The sequence below is a fragment of the Capricornis sumatraensis genome, chromosome 9 (assembly GCF_032405125.1).
Source record: "Capricornis sumatraensis isolate serow.1 chromosome 9, serow.2, whole genome shotgun sequence".
Taxonomy (NCBI): domain Eukaryota; kingdom Metazoa; phylum Chordata; class Mammalia; order Artiodactyla; family Bovidae; genus Capricornis; species Capricornis sumatraensis.
In genome coordinates, this window is record NC_091077.1 from 49,351,407 (window position 1) to 49,365,993 (window position 14,587).

At 46.0% G+C, this 14,587-nt stretch overlaps 2 protein-coding genes across 5 annotated transcripts in view; both read left to right on the forward strand.

Moving 5' to 3' along the window:
- Positions 1-499: 499 nt before the first annotated feature.
- FAM53C (family with sequence similarity 53 member C) lies at positions 500-6,831 on the forward strand. 4 transcript variants are annotated; one of them, XR_011145381.1, is made up of 5 exons: positions 619-696; positions 1,083-1,140; positions 2,294-3,078; positions 3,967-4,472; positions 4,973-6,831. XR_011145381.1 is itself a non-coding variant. In XM_068980276.1 (4 exons), exons 1-4 carry the CDS (start codon positions 500-502, stop codon positions 4,222-4,224), a joined length of 1,149 nt encoding a protein of 382 aa, XP_068836377.1. In that variant the 3' UTR covers positions 4,225-6,831. The 4 variants fall into 4 exon arrangements, 3 of the variants coding, with proteins under 3 accessions (XP_068836377.1, XP_068836376.1, XP_068836378.1); XM_068980276.1 differs by lacking the exon at positions 619-696 and adding an exon at positions 500-547 and having other exon boundaries at positions 3,967-6,831; XM_068980275.1 differs by having other exon boundaries at positions 3,967-6,831.
- A 3,137-nt stretch (positions 6,832-9,968) lies between these two features.
- The window catches only part of KDM3B (lysine demethylase 3B), a 58,557-nt gene continuing 53,938 nt past the window's right edge, over positions 9,969-14,587 (forward strand). The window contains exon 1 of the mRNA XM_068980318.1: positions 9,969-10,166. Coding sequence (XP_068836419.1) covers positions 9,969-10,166 — 198 coding nt within the window. The remainder of the gene's footprint in view (positions 10,167-14,587) is intronic.

Genomic DNA, 14,587 nt, shown 5'->3' on the forward strand with positions numbered 1-14,587 from the left:
CCTTGTTTACTCTGCTTTGAAGTAGAAAGTCATTCCTACAGCCACTGCACTGTTACTATTTCTGTAGTTTAGGAAAAGGCTACCTCTCCTTGCTTTTGACTGGAAGATAAAATATTGGACTAATCAAGAAGGAGATAACAATGTGGGCATTTCTCTCATTTGAGCTGTTTTCTAAGTGGTGCTGGTATTTTGGGTAGGCAGAGCAGAGCACGAACCAGGTTAGGAGTGGCAAATAGGTTTCAACTTGCTTGCTAACTCCATTTTATTATACTGGTTATCCGGAGTGCCAAGTTGAGACTGTTTCCGAGGCTATGTTTAGGCTTAGCCGGAAAGAGCTGTGATCAGTTAATGATGTGTGCCAGAGGCCTGACATAGGGATGCTGGGGTATGTGTGCCATGCATTTTCCATCTCTGGAGTAGGTACATCTCTAATATCACTTGGGGCTGATCCATCTGTAATTGGCAGACTCAGCAGGCATGACTGGAGAGGGAAGTCCCAATGGTGCTAGAATGGTGCTGCAGTGGCAGAAGACAGCTCATGAGTGAGGTCTGGAAGAACAACAGGGAAGACATCCATCATTTGCTCCAAAGTGTGCAAGTCAAATCCTGGGGAGAATCATGATAACCCTGATCACTGAGCAGCTACAGAAGCAAACTCTGGATGAGCTGAAATGCACACGCTTCAGCATCAGTCTGGTAAAAGACAGTCTTCCCACTTCTCTAAGACCCCCTTGCCCTTTTTTCTGAGGCTATTTGTTGTTACTACTTCACCCTTGTCCTGTGTTGTATGAATCATGGTACTTGTACTGGATGTGCCCGCTAAAGGCTCAAAACCTAGCCCAAAAGGAAGGGGGCAGGGTTTTTCTTACTGTTAAGAGAAGGGCCACTAAAATTTGGGTGGAGAAGGGTTTGAGATACTGGAAGATGTGAATTATTTTACTCACTAACTTTGGGAGGATAAGAAGAGAACACTTAGATGTCCCTAATATCCCTATAGCCCATGAATTGCAGGGGTGAGCTGAAAGGGCTTCCTGGAACTCTGTCCTGATCTTGAATCATGATGGATATTCTGTGTCTCTTAGCCTTTGCCTGATCATGCAGACATCTCCAACTGTGGGAACCCTTTCCAGCTTGTGTCTGGTAAGACATGATGTGTTTATGTGTGTGTATGCCCATGCCTCCATCCACATGTTTCTTTTATTGGTTTTCCATAACCAGGTCTAGCTAGCCTGCCTCCACAATTTTCTTACCAGGGTCAGCTTCTGAGATTGGTGCTTGTCTCCATTTTATTGCACCAGTATGGGAGTTATCTGTTTACCTTGCTCTTAATTCTAGCCTTGTAGGAACTTTTGTAATCTAATTGTTTGAGTAGGCAATACAGTCACATTTCAAATTTTTTTAAATAGGAAAAGTGTTAATCTGGAAAAAGTGCCCCTTCCTTTTCTATCTACCAAGCTTCTATCACCTCCCTAAAAGTAATTCCTGTTATTAGTTTCTTGTCTATTCAACCAGAGTTTTTTTTTGTTTTTTTACAAATAGAATCAAATATAAATGTAAATTTTTTTTATTCACACTCTTAATACAAAAGGTTGGATTCTGTATATTTGGAACTTTCTTTTTAAACTAATCATAATAAGACTAGAAGATCTTTCCATGTAAGTATGTTGAGTGTTTCCTTGTGGGTGGCCAGACCCAGAGGAACACAAGCACCATCAAAGGCCTTTCCCACTGTACCCTCCCCACCCTTGCCTTCACTAAGAATACAAATGATCTCTTACCTGCTTGATCACCCTGTCTTGGTGCTTTGACACATAGGAAAGGTAAAAGCTAAGGACGGAGAGTGTAGGCCAGCTTTCCGCAACTCAGGGCTTGGGGGTTGGGGGAGCAAAGTAGAGCTTGGTGGAGTGGAGTGAAAGATGAGCGTGGCACACACACCTTTGCTTCTCTTGACTCATTCTACCTTTGACACGGATTCACAGGCAGTTTATGATTCTATATTTTTAGTTTCAGGTGGTTCCTCGTAATGGAGGCACTATAGTCTGCTGGGTAAAAGACCTAGCTTTAGCATCGGACAAATCTGGTTCTGAACCCTGCTTTGGTCATTTGATTCCTGCATAACTGTTGGCAAGTTACGGAACTTCTCTCATCTGTGAAATGGGGGTAGTGATAGTACCTAACTCATGAAGTTTAGGGGAAACCTCACATAAAGCTCACTATGTTTTGTAGCACATAGTAAGCTCTTGAAAATATATTAGCTATCATTAATTCTGTCTTTATTATGAATGCCTTCCAGAAGGTGCTTCCTGGAGGGGCCTGCCCCACTGTTCCTGTGCCGAGTTCCAGGATAGCCTCAACCTCAGCTACCACCCCTCAGGCTTGAGCCTGCACCTCAGACCACCCAGCCCAGGAAGTTCCCCACAGGAGCAGTCCCTCTCCCAAGTCCTAAGCCCTGAGCCCCCAGACCCAGAAAAGCTTCCTGTGCCCCCTGCCCCTCCATCTAAGAGGCACTGCCGCTCACTCTCAGTGCCCGTGGACCTGTCTCGCTGGCAGCCAGTGTGGCGGCCCGCCCCCTCCAAGCTGTGGACTCCCATCAAACACCGGGGCAGTGGTGGAGGGGGTGGGCCACAGGTGCCTCACCAGAGCCCCCCGAAGCGGGTCTCCAGCCTCAGGTTCCTCCAAGCTCCCAGTGCCTCGTCTCAATGTGCCCCAGCCCACAGACCCTACAGCCCCCCTTTCTTCAGCCTGGCCCTAGCCCAAGATTCTTCTCATCCCTCTGCCGCCTCCCCACAAAGTGGCTCCTGGGAGAGTGATGCTGAGTCCCTGTCACCTTGCCCACCCCAACGCCGCTTCTCCCTGTCACCCAGCCTGGGCCCACAGGCAAGCCGCTTCTTGCCCTCTGCCCGGAGCTCCCCTGCATCCTCCCCAGAGCTGCCCTGGCGACCTCGAGGCCTGCGCAATCTTCCCCGAAGCCGCTCACAGCCTTGTGATCTTGATGCCCGCAAAGCTGGGGTCAAGCGGCGCCATGAGGAGGACCCTCGGCGGCTGCGGCCTTCCTTGGACTTCGACAAGATGAATCAGGTGGGACCGGCAAGACCAGGGAAGCTAGGATGGGAGTAGCGAAGACTGTTCCATTTTCACTTGTAAGGTGTCCTCTAGCTCCAGGCCCTCCTGACATGGCCTCCCCTGGCACTCCTGTCTGCCTGAGCCTTGGCTAAGGGTTGTCTACCATCTCAGTTTGCCCAGGATTATCCTTGTGTTAGCATTGAAAGTCCTGTGTCCTGTGAAATTCCTGTTCTGGGAGTTCCAGAGAAACTTATTGGACCCATGTTAAACCTTCCAACAGAGATCCCAGATTGTCCTACCGGAGGCATCTTCCCTCTTTATGCATGGGTCAGAAAAGCCCCATCATTAGTGCCCTGCCCCTTCTCATGCAAGGCTGGTTTTGTCCCTTGCCCTTCACTGCTTCACGTGGGCCTGTGAGGGCTTAAGCAGAATAGGCTGCTGCGTCACTCATTCACTCAACAAGTGTTTTTTGTCTTCCCAATGTGAGTACAGTTGTTGTAGGCACTTGCCCACTCTTTTCATATTCTTCCTTCTAGACCACTGGGTCATAAACCGCTTTGAGAACTTACTTATTCATAGTCATTCGTTCAATCAGTCAACAAATGTTATTGAATATACATAACAGACTCTGACTAGGCACTAGCTATATTGCTAGTTTGAAGTTTATAAACAGGCTTCTAATCTTGAATCTGATAGAAACTATGGGCTCTTTTCCTCAAAAAAATATGCATGTACACTAAATTTTCAAAATTTTATCTGGGAGTTCATGACCTCACCTTAATACATAGGACTCCTGCTTTCAAGGGTAACCAAGAGGGGTACTTTGAAAACAGCTTGGGCAGGGTTCTCTGGGAAGTTAACATCTTTCTTTGCCTTAATTTTGTTTGTTTGTTTGTTTGACAGAAACCATACTCAGGAGGTCTCTGTCTCCAAGAAACAGCCCGGGAAGGCAGCAGTATCTCTCCACCATGGTTCATGGCCTGCAGCCCCCCACCCCTCTCTGCTTCCTGCAGCCCCATTGGGGGTTCCTCCCAGGTGCTGAGTGAAAGCGAAGAGGAAGAGGAGGGGGCCGTGCGGTGGGGGCGGCAGGCGCTAAGCAAGCGGACACTGTGCCAGCAGGACTTTGGGGACCTGGACTTGAATCTGATTGAGGAGAACTAAAACTGAGAGGCTACTTCCTGGGGCCACACAGACTGACTCTCTTACGGCTACTAACAAGTGTCGAGATCCCAAGGCCGGGGGCCCAGCCTGGGAATGGGGGTGAATGGAGGGCTCCGACTCAGGGCAGCCGGAAATCTTCTCGCTCCAGGAAGCTCGACCATGCCGAGAGACTGGCCGGGACAAGATAAACGGAGCTGGTGGCGGGAGGGACAGCCCCAGAGCAGACCCTTCCCATGGCGGCCCTGAGTGTGAGTATCCCTGCCACCGAGAAAGCAATGGGCAGGGACGGAAGGGGTCTGCTGACCCCAGCTCGGGGAATTTCACTAGCCCCTTTGCTTCAAAGGGCACTTGTGTCTTAGAATTTGGCCAGGGTCGGGGGTTCATTCAGCCTCCTTGGAGAAATTGTGTGAGAGTGTGTGAGTGCATGAGAGTGCTCGAGGAAAGGTGTGTTTGGGTAGCTTTAGGGAAGGAAGGCAGTTGCTCCCTAACAGCAGAGCACCACAGTACTCCCAGGATCTTGGGTTTTCACGGGACAGCAGGCTTGTTGTAGGAGTTGGGGTTCTAAGGAGCTCTGGAAGCAAGCTTGTAATCTGTTAGCAACAGTGGCTCTGCAAAGGATTCTATTTGGGGGTCTTCAACTAATGGTCTTTTCCTCAGGCCCAAACGTCTCCCCTAGATAGATCTAGTATTGGCTAGAGAGGGTGCTGCATATTGATTCTGAGCTGGCTTTTCTTTTTTTTGTTATCAGATTGCCAAGGCTGGATACAAGTTGCCTGTCTCACTCACTCAGTAGATGCAAGCACATGTGGGCAATTAAGGCAGGGCTGAAGGGCTCCATCTCTTTCTTTCCCTCCCTACTGATGGGACCTCTTTTCCCTCTTACTTTCTGCCCTTTGAGGGTGAAGAAGAAGGAAGGAAGCCCCTGTATGGAGGCTGACCAGCAGAAGTAGTATTCAGTCCCCAGCAGGCATAGGTGAGTGCACCCCAGCACTGCCCTTTGGAAGCAGACTGTAGAGAAACTCGTTATAAGATCCAGGCCTAGCCATTTTTTCTGAGTTGGTTGAGAAAGAGGAAGGGGATGTCAGCATTTACTAGTTTGCTTGTCTTCCACTCCTGCCAGGAAATGTTTATTTGCCTCTAATTGGCCCTTAGAGACCTCAGGGAGGTTGAGGCTCACTGAGGGATTGGCTGAGGATGTGTAAAGCAGACTGTGAGAAGCAGCTGGGAGTTTGTTGTTGCTGGATTGAATTTCTTTTATTGTTTTCACACCCACAAGTTGGGCCTGGCAACAGGTCTCAGTGGCCACACTGATGGGTTTAAGGATTTCAGAAGCTCTATAGGGCTGGCTCCAGGGGAGATGCATACTGAAGCTGCCGCCATAATGGCTTTTGAGGCTTTGTCCAGCTTTGCTTAGACCCTGCAGGACCAAATTAGACCTGCCCTTCCTGTTTATTGGAAGAAGGGCATTTTCCCAGGGTTTTGTAGGACCAGTTGCTCATGTGTTTTCTTCCTTATGGATTTGAATCTATGGTTTTCTGGGTCTCCCACATGTTGGATAGGAGCATCAGTGAGGCCCTAGCATCCTTGCCTCCACTCCCGAGGAGATGGCTATGTCTTCTTCAGCCTCCTGCCTTTAGAGGTCTACCCCTCCAGGACTCCTGCCCTTCACTCCTGTGCTAGTTAGCACGAGTTACCAGTGAGCTACCAGGTCTGTAGGGGCCTGAGAGAGGTTCTTTGGAGAATCCAAGAAAACTGTGAGCCCAGGAGTTGCCCCTCCTTGGTTTTATCCCTCCCCTTTCTGTTCTCCCTCTTTAGGCCATAAATTCCCTGGTGCCAGCTTCTTTTCCTCCTGGGCCATCCTCATCCCTGGGCTCTCTGCTGCAGATTGTGCCAGCTTACAGTAGGCCACTGGTAATGTGAGGGGGTTCTCTGCAGGCCCAAAGCTGAAGAAGTGAGGGCAATAATTTCTGCCTCCACCCTGGCTTCCTCAAAGCCCTAGGGCACCATCCCTAAGGGAGAAGGTGTATAGATGCCATATTTGAATTCCATTACTTTGAGATCAGGAAAGTTAAACTAGCTGGAGCTATTGTTTTGCTTCCTAATCTAAGTACCTGTGGCCCTTGGACAAGCCTTTTCAAGAAGTGGTTTATTTTGCTTTACATGGTAGATCTGTTCCAACAGTTCTGTATAAACCAAATGCTATTTTTCAAAGCATTTGGACTGCTGACCATTTAAAAGCAGCCTGTGATTGCTTCTTTTGTAAAGCAAGCAACCTCCCTCTACTTTAGCTGTTTTGACAATTTGGATTTTCACATATTGGGCTTACCCAGAGTGGAACACACCTCTGCAGTGGTTGACCCTGGGTAGACATCTGCATCTGTGTTGTGTGTGTGGTGTGGCTGATCAGTAGGTGAGTATTCCTGCGTGTGTGAGTGAAGCCACTCCCAGGCTGGTGCTCTCCTCCTGTGCCCGGTGACTGCCCACTGGCAGCTCCAGCTGCCCTTCACTCCCACCTGCTGCCAAAGTCCCTGTGCTAATGGGATTACAAATACAAAAAGTGGAAAAAAATTTTTCGTAAACTTTGTTTTATATTAAAAAAAAAAATCCATAAGTCTGTGTGTGTTAAACATGAGGTCCTGCCTCTGTGGCTGTGTTTGAAAAAATAAAGTTTTATTAGAATAATCCATTTTCCCAAGCAACCTTGTGTACTACAGTGTTGTCTTCCTTTCTTCACAAAGAAAGGCAAGGAGGAAGTGGGGAGAAGGCTGCCCAACTCTTCCAGCTGCTTCTTCTATGACATGGCTGAACTTTTGCCCCTTGAGGACAGTATTTGGTCCCTGGGCCCTTTGCAGCCACAGTAGTTATATCCTGTGACCCAGCTTCTGTTAAGACCTCAGTTATTTCTGGCAGTCTGATTTGGTCTCCTGTTTCCCTGGTACTTATACCCATCTCTTCTTACCTCATGTCACTCTCACTTCCAGCCGGGTGAAGTCAAGTATTAATCCATTCTTCCTCCCTGAGAAATGCTAGATGGTACAATTAGAAACTTGTCTAGAATGGTTTGTAGGCTTTGGGAAGTATGGAGAAGGCATGATACGGACCTTGTCCAGGAGTGTCTTTTCAGAGTTTTCATACATCATGTTGTGGAGAGCTGGAGATAAAGTTGTCAGAATTCAAAGTCTAAAGACCTCAGCAATTTCTCCATCCTGAAAATACTGATTTTGGAAAATTACCCTAGCAGCAGAGCTGCTTTTTTGCTCTAGAAGATGGTATTTTCCCTAATGCTTCAATTTGGAATGTTCACTTGCTGAAAGAAGCTGTGTGGTTCACTCTCTCTCTTTAGACCTTTCTATTCCACCCTTTCTTCTCCCTCCGTTAGCATTCTTCCAATGTGTGTGGGTGAAGTGTAGTTGCTTAGAGCTAGGCAGGAGCCTCTTGTCCCTAAGGCATAGCCTTTCTTTACCAGTTGTAGCACTGACTTGCCAGGCAGCAAGAAGAGTCAAGTTGCTTAGCCTCCGACCCAGTTTCCTGCTTCAAATTGGTGACACTCATCACTGAATACCAATGAAGTGTGCAAGAAGACAGGATGGGCTTGACTACCTGGAGGAGGAACTTTGAGGGGATGAAAATACACCCTGAAAAGAGTGGGAGTTGTCACCTATCCTGGAAACAAAGTAAGAAGGGCTTTGAGGGGGTAGGGCTATAGCATGTGGTTAAAGAATCTCAGAATTAGAGGTTCGTTCTTTGTATAAAACTGCTGCTATGTTTCACCTACTGTTTGAGCAGGGTTAAGTGAACATCTAAACTTACTTCCCTCTCCTTTTTTTCCTTTCTGTTCAGTTTTTTTGTTGGGTTTTTCTACTGTTTATTTTCTCTGAAGGCTAGTGTGATTTCATTTTCCATTGCTGAAGCATAAGAAAGAATATAAACTTTATGAGGGTTTTGTTTTATTCAGTGTTGTAACCCCAACACTTTGAAAACTTACTGGCTTATGAAAAGTGTTGCCATATTTGTGAATTAATTTTTTTTTATCTTTGCTTTCCCATTCCTGAGCTTACACACAAAGACACCACTTGTGTCTGGTGCTGTGAGAAGCCAGCTTTGGACAGTGGGACAGTAATAAGAGCTCCACATGGGAGAAAAGTCCCAGCAGTGAATTTTAATGGAAAATCTACAAGGCAGCTAGGTCATGTATGGATCATCCCTCTTTCTCTCCTACCAACTAGTTTGTGAGGAGTGTGCTTTAAGAGGTGTCTTGACCCAGAAAAACTGAATCAGGCCTCAGGTTGGCTATGGGAAATGGACATTATAAGGAATAAGGAGAGGAAAAAAATCCAAAGAAATGTTTCCTTGGTGCTCCATAGAGTTAGTTCTAGAATGGCTTCACTGGATGTTGTACTTTGACTGGAGCCAATAACTGGTATTTCCCTCTGGCCCCCAACATTTGCTACAGGGCAAGTAGGTCAAAGGTACAGAAGATTATGGACAGATTTCTGGGTAGGCACATAAGTCTGGAAAGAATGCTACTGCTCTTAATAGTCTGTGGATCAGATCAGTGAAAGAAATGGGTACTTTTAGGGTAGTAATCATGGATTAATACCATACCATACCTTTTCCTGGTTTGTATCTACTTTCATGTATACTCTGCATCCATAAGATTATGGAACTTGTGCTAGTCTCTAATGTGACCAATGTCAATGATTGAGATTTCTCATTGCCCAGTCTAAACAAAAATCTAGGCAAAAAATATCTCACTATCTCCCCTTCTCTACAGCCACTTTTCTGACAAGAGTATCAATCTTCCATGCCTGTGAATTCGGATAGGAGTGGTGGGGTTTTCTTTGTCCCCAGCTCCACTTATTTCCATGGTAAGATGTACTTTGGTTTCTTTCCAGTTCCCTTAAAAGTTGAATTGAGAAACACCTGGACTTAATAACATTGGCTGATTTGGAAGCAGGAAGAAGCTCCCCTGGGATATGTCAGACTATTGAGATGTTGGAAGCACTGTTGGCCTTCAGCCAGTATAAAATGGCATTATCACATACAATGGTATAAAACGTTGGTCAATTGGAAAGGGACCTATGAAGTATTGGTAATATATAATGAAATGGTACCATGTTATGGATCAGTGAGAAGAAAGAGATTGTGTCCCATGGACCAATGGGAAGTTTCCCAAAAGATAAGGACAGGAGGGTAGTGCCTATTTTCAGTCTTGGAAATCAATCAGGTACTGGGGCACTAACTTCTTATCTCAGAATATCAATTCTTTAGGTAACTTGCCCCTCAGCCACCCACCCCGGTTAAAGTCTTTGGTATACAAGGAGGGTAAGCTAAAACATTCTCAAATAAAGGGGTCCCCTAAGGGCAATATGGCACCAGGATGGTGCCAAAGGAGACTGAAGGACCCGCCCACTTCCCCACCCCGGCCGAAACTGCAATTCCCCTCCCTGCCGCAGGGGGCACTGCAGGCCCCGGGGAGGTTGGGGCGGAGCGCTGCGAGGGGCCCGGAGCTGCCGCCCCGCTCCGAAGCGCGGGGGGCGCTGTGCGGGGCCCGGGCTGCGGCTCCGCTCCCGGCCACGGGGGGCGCTGCGCGGCGCCGGTGGTTGGTGGTGGCTGTTGGGGGGGGTGGGGGGGAGCCGCGGCCGCGGGTGGTGCGGAGGGAGGCCTTGCGGGCGGATCGGGAGATCGGCGGCGGAGGTGGTGGGAGGCGGCGGGCGGGAGCACGGGTCCGGCCGGCCCTGGCGATGGCGGACGCGGCAGCCTCCCCGGTGGGCAAGCGGCTGCTGCTTCTGTTCGCGGACACCGCGGGCTCGTCCTCGGCCTCGGTCCCCGCGGCGGCGGCGGCGGCGGCGGGCGGAGATCCGGGGCCTGCGCTGCGCACTCGGGCCTGGCGGGCCGGCACGGTGCGGGCCATGAGCGGGGCGGTGCCCCAGGACCTAGCGGTGAGTGGCGGCCGAGGCGGGCACTCGAGGCCGGGGTTGCACGGCCTGCGGGCGGCCTCCCCGGGGGCCTTTGTGAGGGGGCGGTGGGGTGGAGGTGACCCAGTTCCGCGCCCCCAGATCTCCTCAGCGCCCCCCGCCGGCTCCTCGGTACCCCGAGCTCTGGCCAGCATGGCTTCCGCGTCGGGGTGCGCGCCCTGGTTTACCCCGGGGGACAGCCAGGGCGCTAGGAAATGCTGCCTCCACCCGGCAGGCCCCGCCTCCTGAGCGACCCCTTTCTCAGCGTCCCCCCCCCAACACTCATACGGAGCAGGCTCTAGCACCCTGGGTTCCGGGGCCCCTTAGAGTTTGCCCGTGTGCCGCTGCCCCCTGGAAGAAGCGGACCTGTAGTCTCCAGCCTCTCGTGGGAGACCTGCGCCCTGTTCCCTTCTTCCCCGAGCCCCGAATGGGGCGGGAATGTGGGCACTTGTGGGAGATCGAGAGGCTGCAGTTGAAGCTGCTCAGGGCTTTTTTATCTGGCAGTTACTTCCTCCTTGTCTGAGCCAGACTCGGCCAGGCTGTCTCTAGAAAGGCCAGCTCTCTTCAGGCTCCTCTCTCTCTGCGCTTCTGGGTGACAGGAGCTGCCGTAGTGGCTGCTTTTGATAAGTTTGAGATCTGTCTTAGCAGCCAAATGGGGCTGTTGGGTGGTGCTTTTTATCTCCGAGCTGGGCAACTCCCCCAAACCTTGGGAGAGGTTTTGTTTTGAAACTTTGTGTTGGGGCATGGCCACTTTTGAATACTTGTCTTGGTGTATTTTGTGATTAAAGTTGTTCAGTAATAGAACTTAACTAGCATTCGTGTCCGTGATGCGTTATTTTTGTTAATGTAGCGACAAAATGTTGTCTTTGAACTTTGGCAAGCCTCTTTAGTTCCTCATTCTGATAGCGGCCCTAGGTTCTGTGTTGAGATAAGGCTGTGAAGAATAGGGGGATTCTTTTAGATTGTAATAGATCGCAGCCAGAAGGAAAATTTTCTTGATGAACTTGCTTTTGCAGATATTTTTTTCGCTGTAAACGGGAATTCATTTTGTAAGATTTGATGTTAACATTGCAGGTTTCTGATACTCATTTTCTACCTATCGATCAGTGGTTTTAGACTCCCCGCCTCGCCCCATGTAGGTCTTCTGGGTTGTTTTGCTTGTGGCTGGCTTTGGCTTTAAGAAAAAGGCTGCTTGGACAGTTATGAGGCTTTAGTGGGGCGAATTTTTAAAGAGATATCAGGAATATAATGAGGTGAAGAGGATGATTAAGCAAGGAGATTTGGAGTTAAATTCCTTTGCGATTTCTTTAGAAGACTGCTTTTTAGGTTAAGACTGGGGGAGAGGTGTCCCGCTTAGATCCAGTAATTTACCACCTTGAATGCAAAACTTAGGTTAAGATCCACCATTAAATGCATATTTTGACCTAAAAACTTAGTCTGTCCTAGCCTTTCAGTCGAAGTTTTCTGTTCTAGTTGTTTCCTCCATCAGATGAATTGCTAATGAGCTCTGCACCTGAAATGGCTACCCATTCACTTTGTTGTTTGCTGAGCTCCCAAAGGGCGGTGGTTTTTGAAGCTCACGGAGATGCTGGACACCTACTAAACTAAATACTGAAGAATTGTGCCACTGGGCCCATGGAACTGGTTTCTCAAACCAAGTAAAAAGTTTCAGTGATTCAGAACAAAGTGTTACAACTGTGTTGAGGCCTTGGATGGAGCTGTATGCATTTAGAAGCAAAGGCAGTTTGGGGTTTTAAGAATAGGCGTATAATCAAGGAACATAGATGAAAAAAAAGCGACAACAAAACTCAGCCTTTAAAATATTTTACTAGCTTGCAAAGTTGCTCAAGAATTGCTGCTGTGATGATGAGGTTCAGTTAATGACAACTATTATAGAATCAGAACTGTCCGTTTGTTTTCCTTTTTCATTAAAGAGACTTCCTTTGGACCCTTGGCATGTGTGCCTTTCCAATTTTGCACCACACAACCGTAGTAAACACAACTGTCTTCCAATTAAAAGTGTTCTTCCTGTACTCAAGGGTGGAGTTTGCAAGCAGCTGGCCTGTGATTGGACAGATTTTCATTCAGTTATGTTTAAGATGTTTTCAGGCATGCCTGGTTTTGAGAAATGCATGGCAGGGCGCCCCCTGTTAAGGATGAGTAATTGAGGGTTGAATGAATGACTTTTTGAAGTGATTGCAAACACTTTGCAATTTTAGGCTCCATTAATATCCTCTTTCTAAATAATTTTGATCCAGAAATCTTTCAAAATACAGTCCTGATTCATTAATGAACCCTCCCCCCCCTTTTTTTGAAAGCATTATTAAAGCCATAAGTCAGGATCTTGATCAAGAGTTTTGTTGAAAAGAATTTGATAGCTGGGCATTTTCCTCACCAAAGCTATGCTGAGAAATAACTACTGAGATTTTGAATTAAGTAGTTAAACATCTTTTTTCCTTTCACTCTTCCTTGTAATGGTAACTTTATTTGTATTTCAAAATAGGCTTGTTATATTTGAAAAAAAAATGTAGTTGCAAAATTAGCATTATGGATTCTTATGCCTTTCTAACACTATGTCCTCTTTGTGTTCTGGATTGTTATTGGTCCATAGAAGTGACAGAGACCTTGGGACCTTCACATATGTAGGCATGGTAAATACACAGACATACAAAAACATAGATTTTTCTTTTTTGGAATAATAAAAGCAAAACTTGCATTTTGCAGAATGTTAGAATGCCAAGAGTATACACAGGAAGGTCAACAATCTGCATCCTTTAGCAGCTTCCACTTGTTGAAGAAGCCTTGTGTGTCTTAATACTGGTACAAAAATATAAAAACATTTCTTTCTACACAAAAGGTGGGGTTTTTTTTTCTTTTTTTTTTTTTAAGCAAATGCTATCATACTGTGCAATATCTGTAGCCTGTGTCTTTTTTCTTCTTTCCATTTAACATTAGACCATGGGCATCGGTACCCATGACCTTACTCATCATTTTAGATAACTACATTATAGAATGGATGTACAATGATTTATTCAATCATTTCCCTTTATGATGGACATTCAAGGTATTTTAAATTTTTTCGCACTTACAATGCAGTTAGTATCTTTGTACATACGTCTTTATATAATCATGGTTTTATTTCTAGTTTAGCCATCCAGGAGTGAAATTGTTGGGTTAAGGAGTACATGTATATATTTTTATTTTATTAGGTAATGCCAGTTTATTTTCCTATGAGTTTATAGCATTTCATACTCTCACCCACATGCAGGCAGTGCTTGTTTCTTTTCATCCTTGACATCTCTGGTGTCATCAGTCTTTGTCATTTTTTGCAATCTGATGAGTGAAAAATAGTATCTAGCATTTTCATGACCACTGATCTTTTTCTGTGTTTATTAGTCTCTTACATTTCTTTTATGAGTTATTTATGCCAAGTTTTTGCCTGTTTGAAAAAATGGAAATTTTCTTATTCTGTTCAAGTTCTGTATTTGGCATATTAATCCCTTTACCTGTCAAGAGTATCATTTCTCTCATTTGTCTTTTAACTTTGTTTAAGGGTTGCTTTGCCACATAGAAAAATAAAATGTTCATATCCTCAGGTCTGTTAGACCTTTCTTAATGGCTTCTGGGTTTAATTGCTTGGGAAGAAGACACCCACCCTCACCCCTGCCACCTTGAGCCTGTATAAATATTCTTCAAATTTTCTTTCTAATGTTTCATTTTTTTACCTTTAGATCTTTAGTCCATCTGGAATATTTTTATAAGTGGCATGTGTGGTGGACAATGTAACTTTTCCTACTGAGTAGGAACCACTTTGACACCACCAATTTTATTAACTAAACCATCCTTTTCTTTCTATATGATAGAATTAAATTATGCTTTTAGTAGTCATGAATTGTTTTGAATGTATATCTTACCTATCTCAGCTATCCAGAACTTGCAACAGGAGTAAAAGCATATCTGCCTTAATTTTTTTAACCCTTTAATTTTTTCATCTTTATCTAGAGGAAAGGTGGGCTCTAAAGTACTCCTTTTCTTTGATTTGAGTTGATGTAATAGATGTGGGAGTGTCCAGGCTAGTACCATATTTCTTCCGTCTGGTAATCTTCCAAGAGGAGTGAAAGCATATCTGCTTTTTGTTAAAAAAAGAAAAAACTCTTCCTGCAAACTCTCCTCTTTGTGTCAGGGTAGGTGGACTTTAAAATAGCTGTCTAATTTGTTTCTAGATAATGTAATAGTGTATAATTTAATATTATTTATTCTCAACCTAAGTTCACACATAGAACTTCAGCCCTAATTGAATTAGATCAGCCCTTAATGATTATCCATAAGTGTTCTTTTCTTGCTTATAATCCCTAAGCTAAATAAAAATCTGAATAATATTGTAGTATGCTGCTTTATTAAAGTCA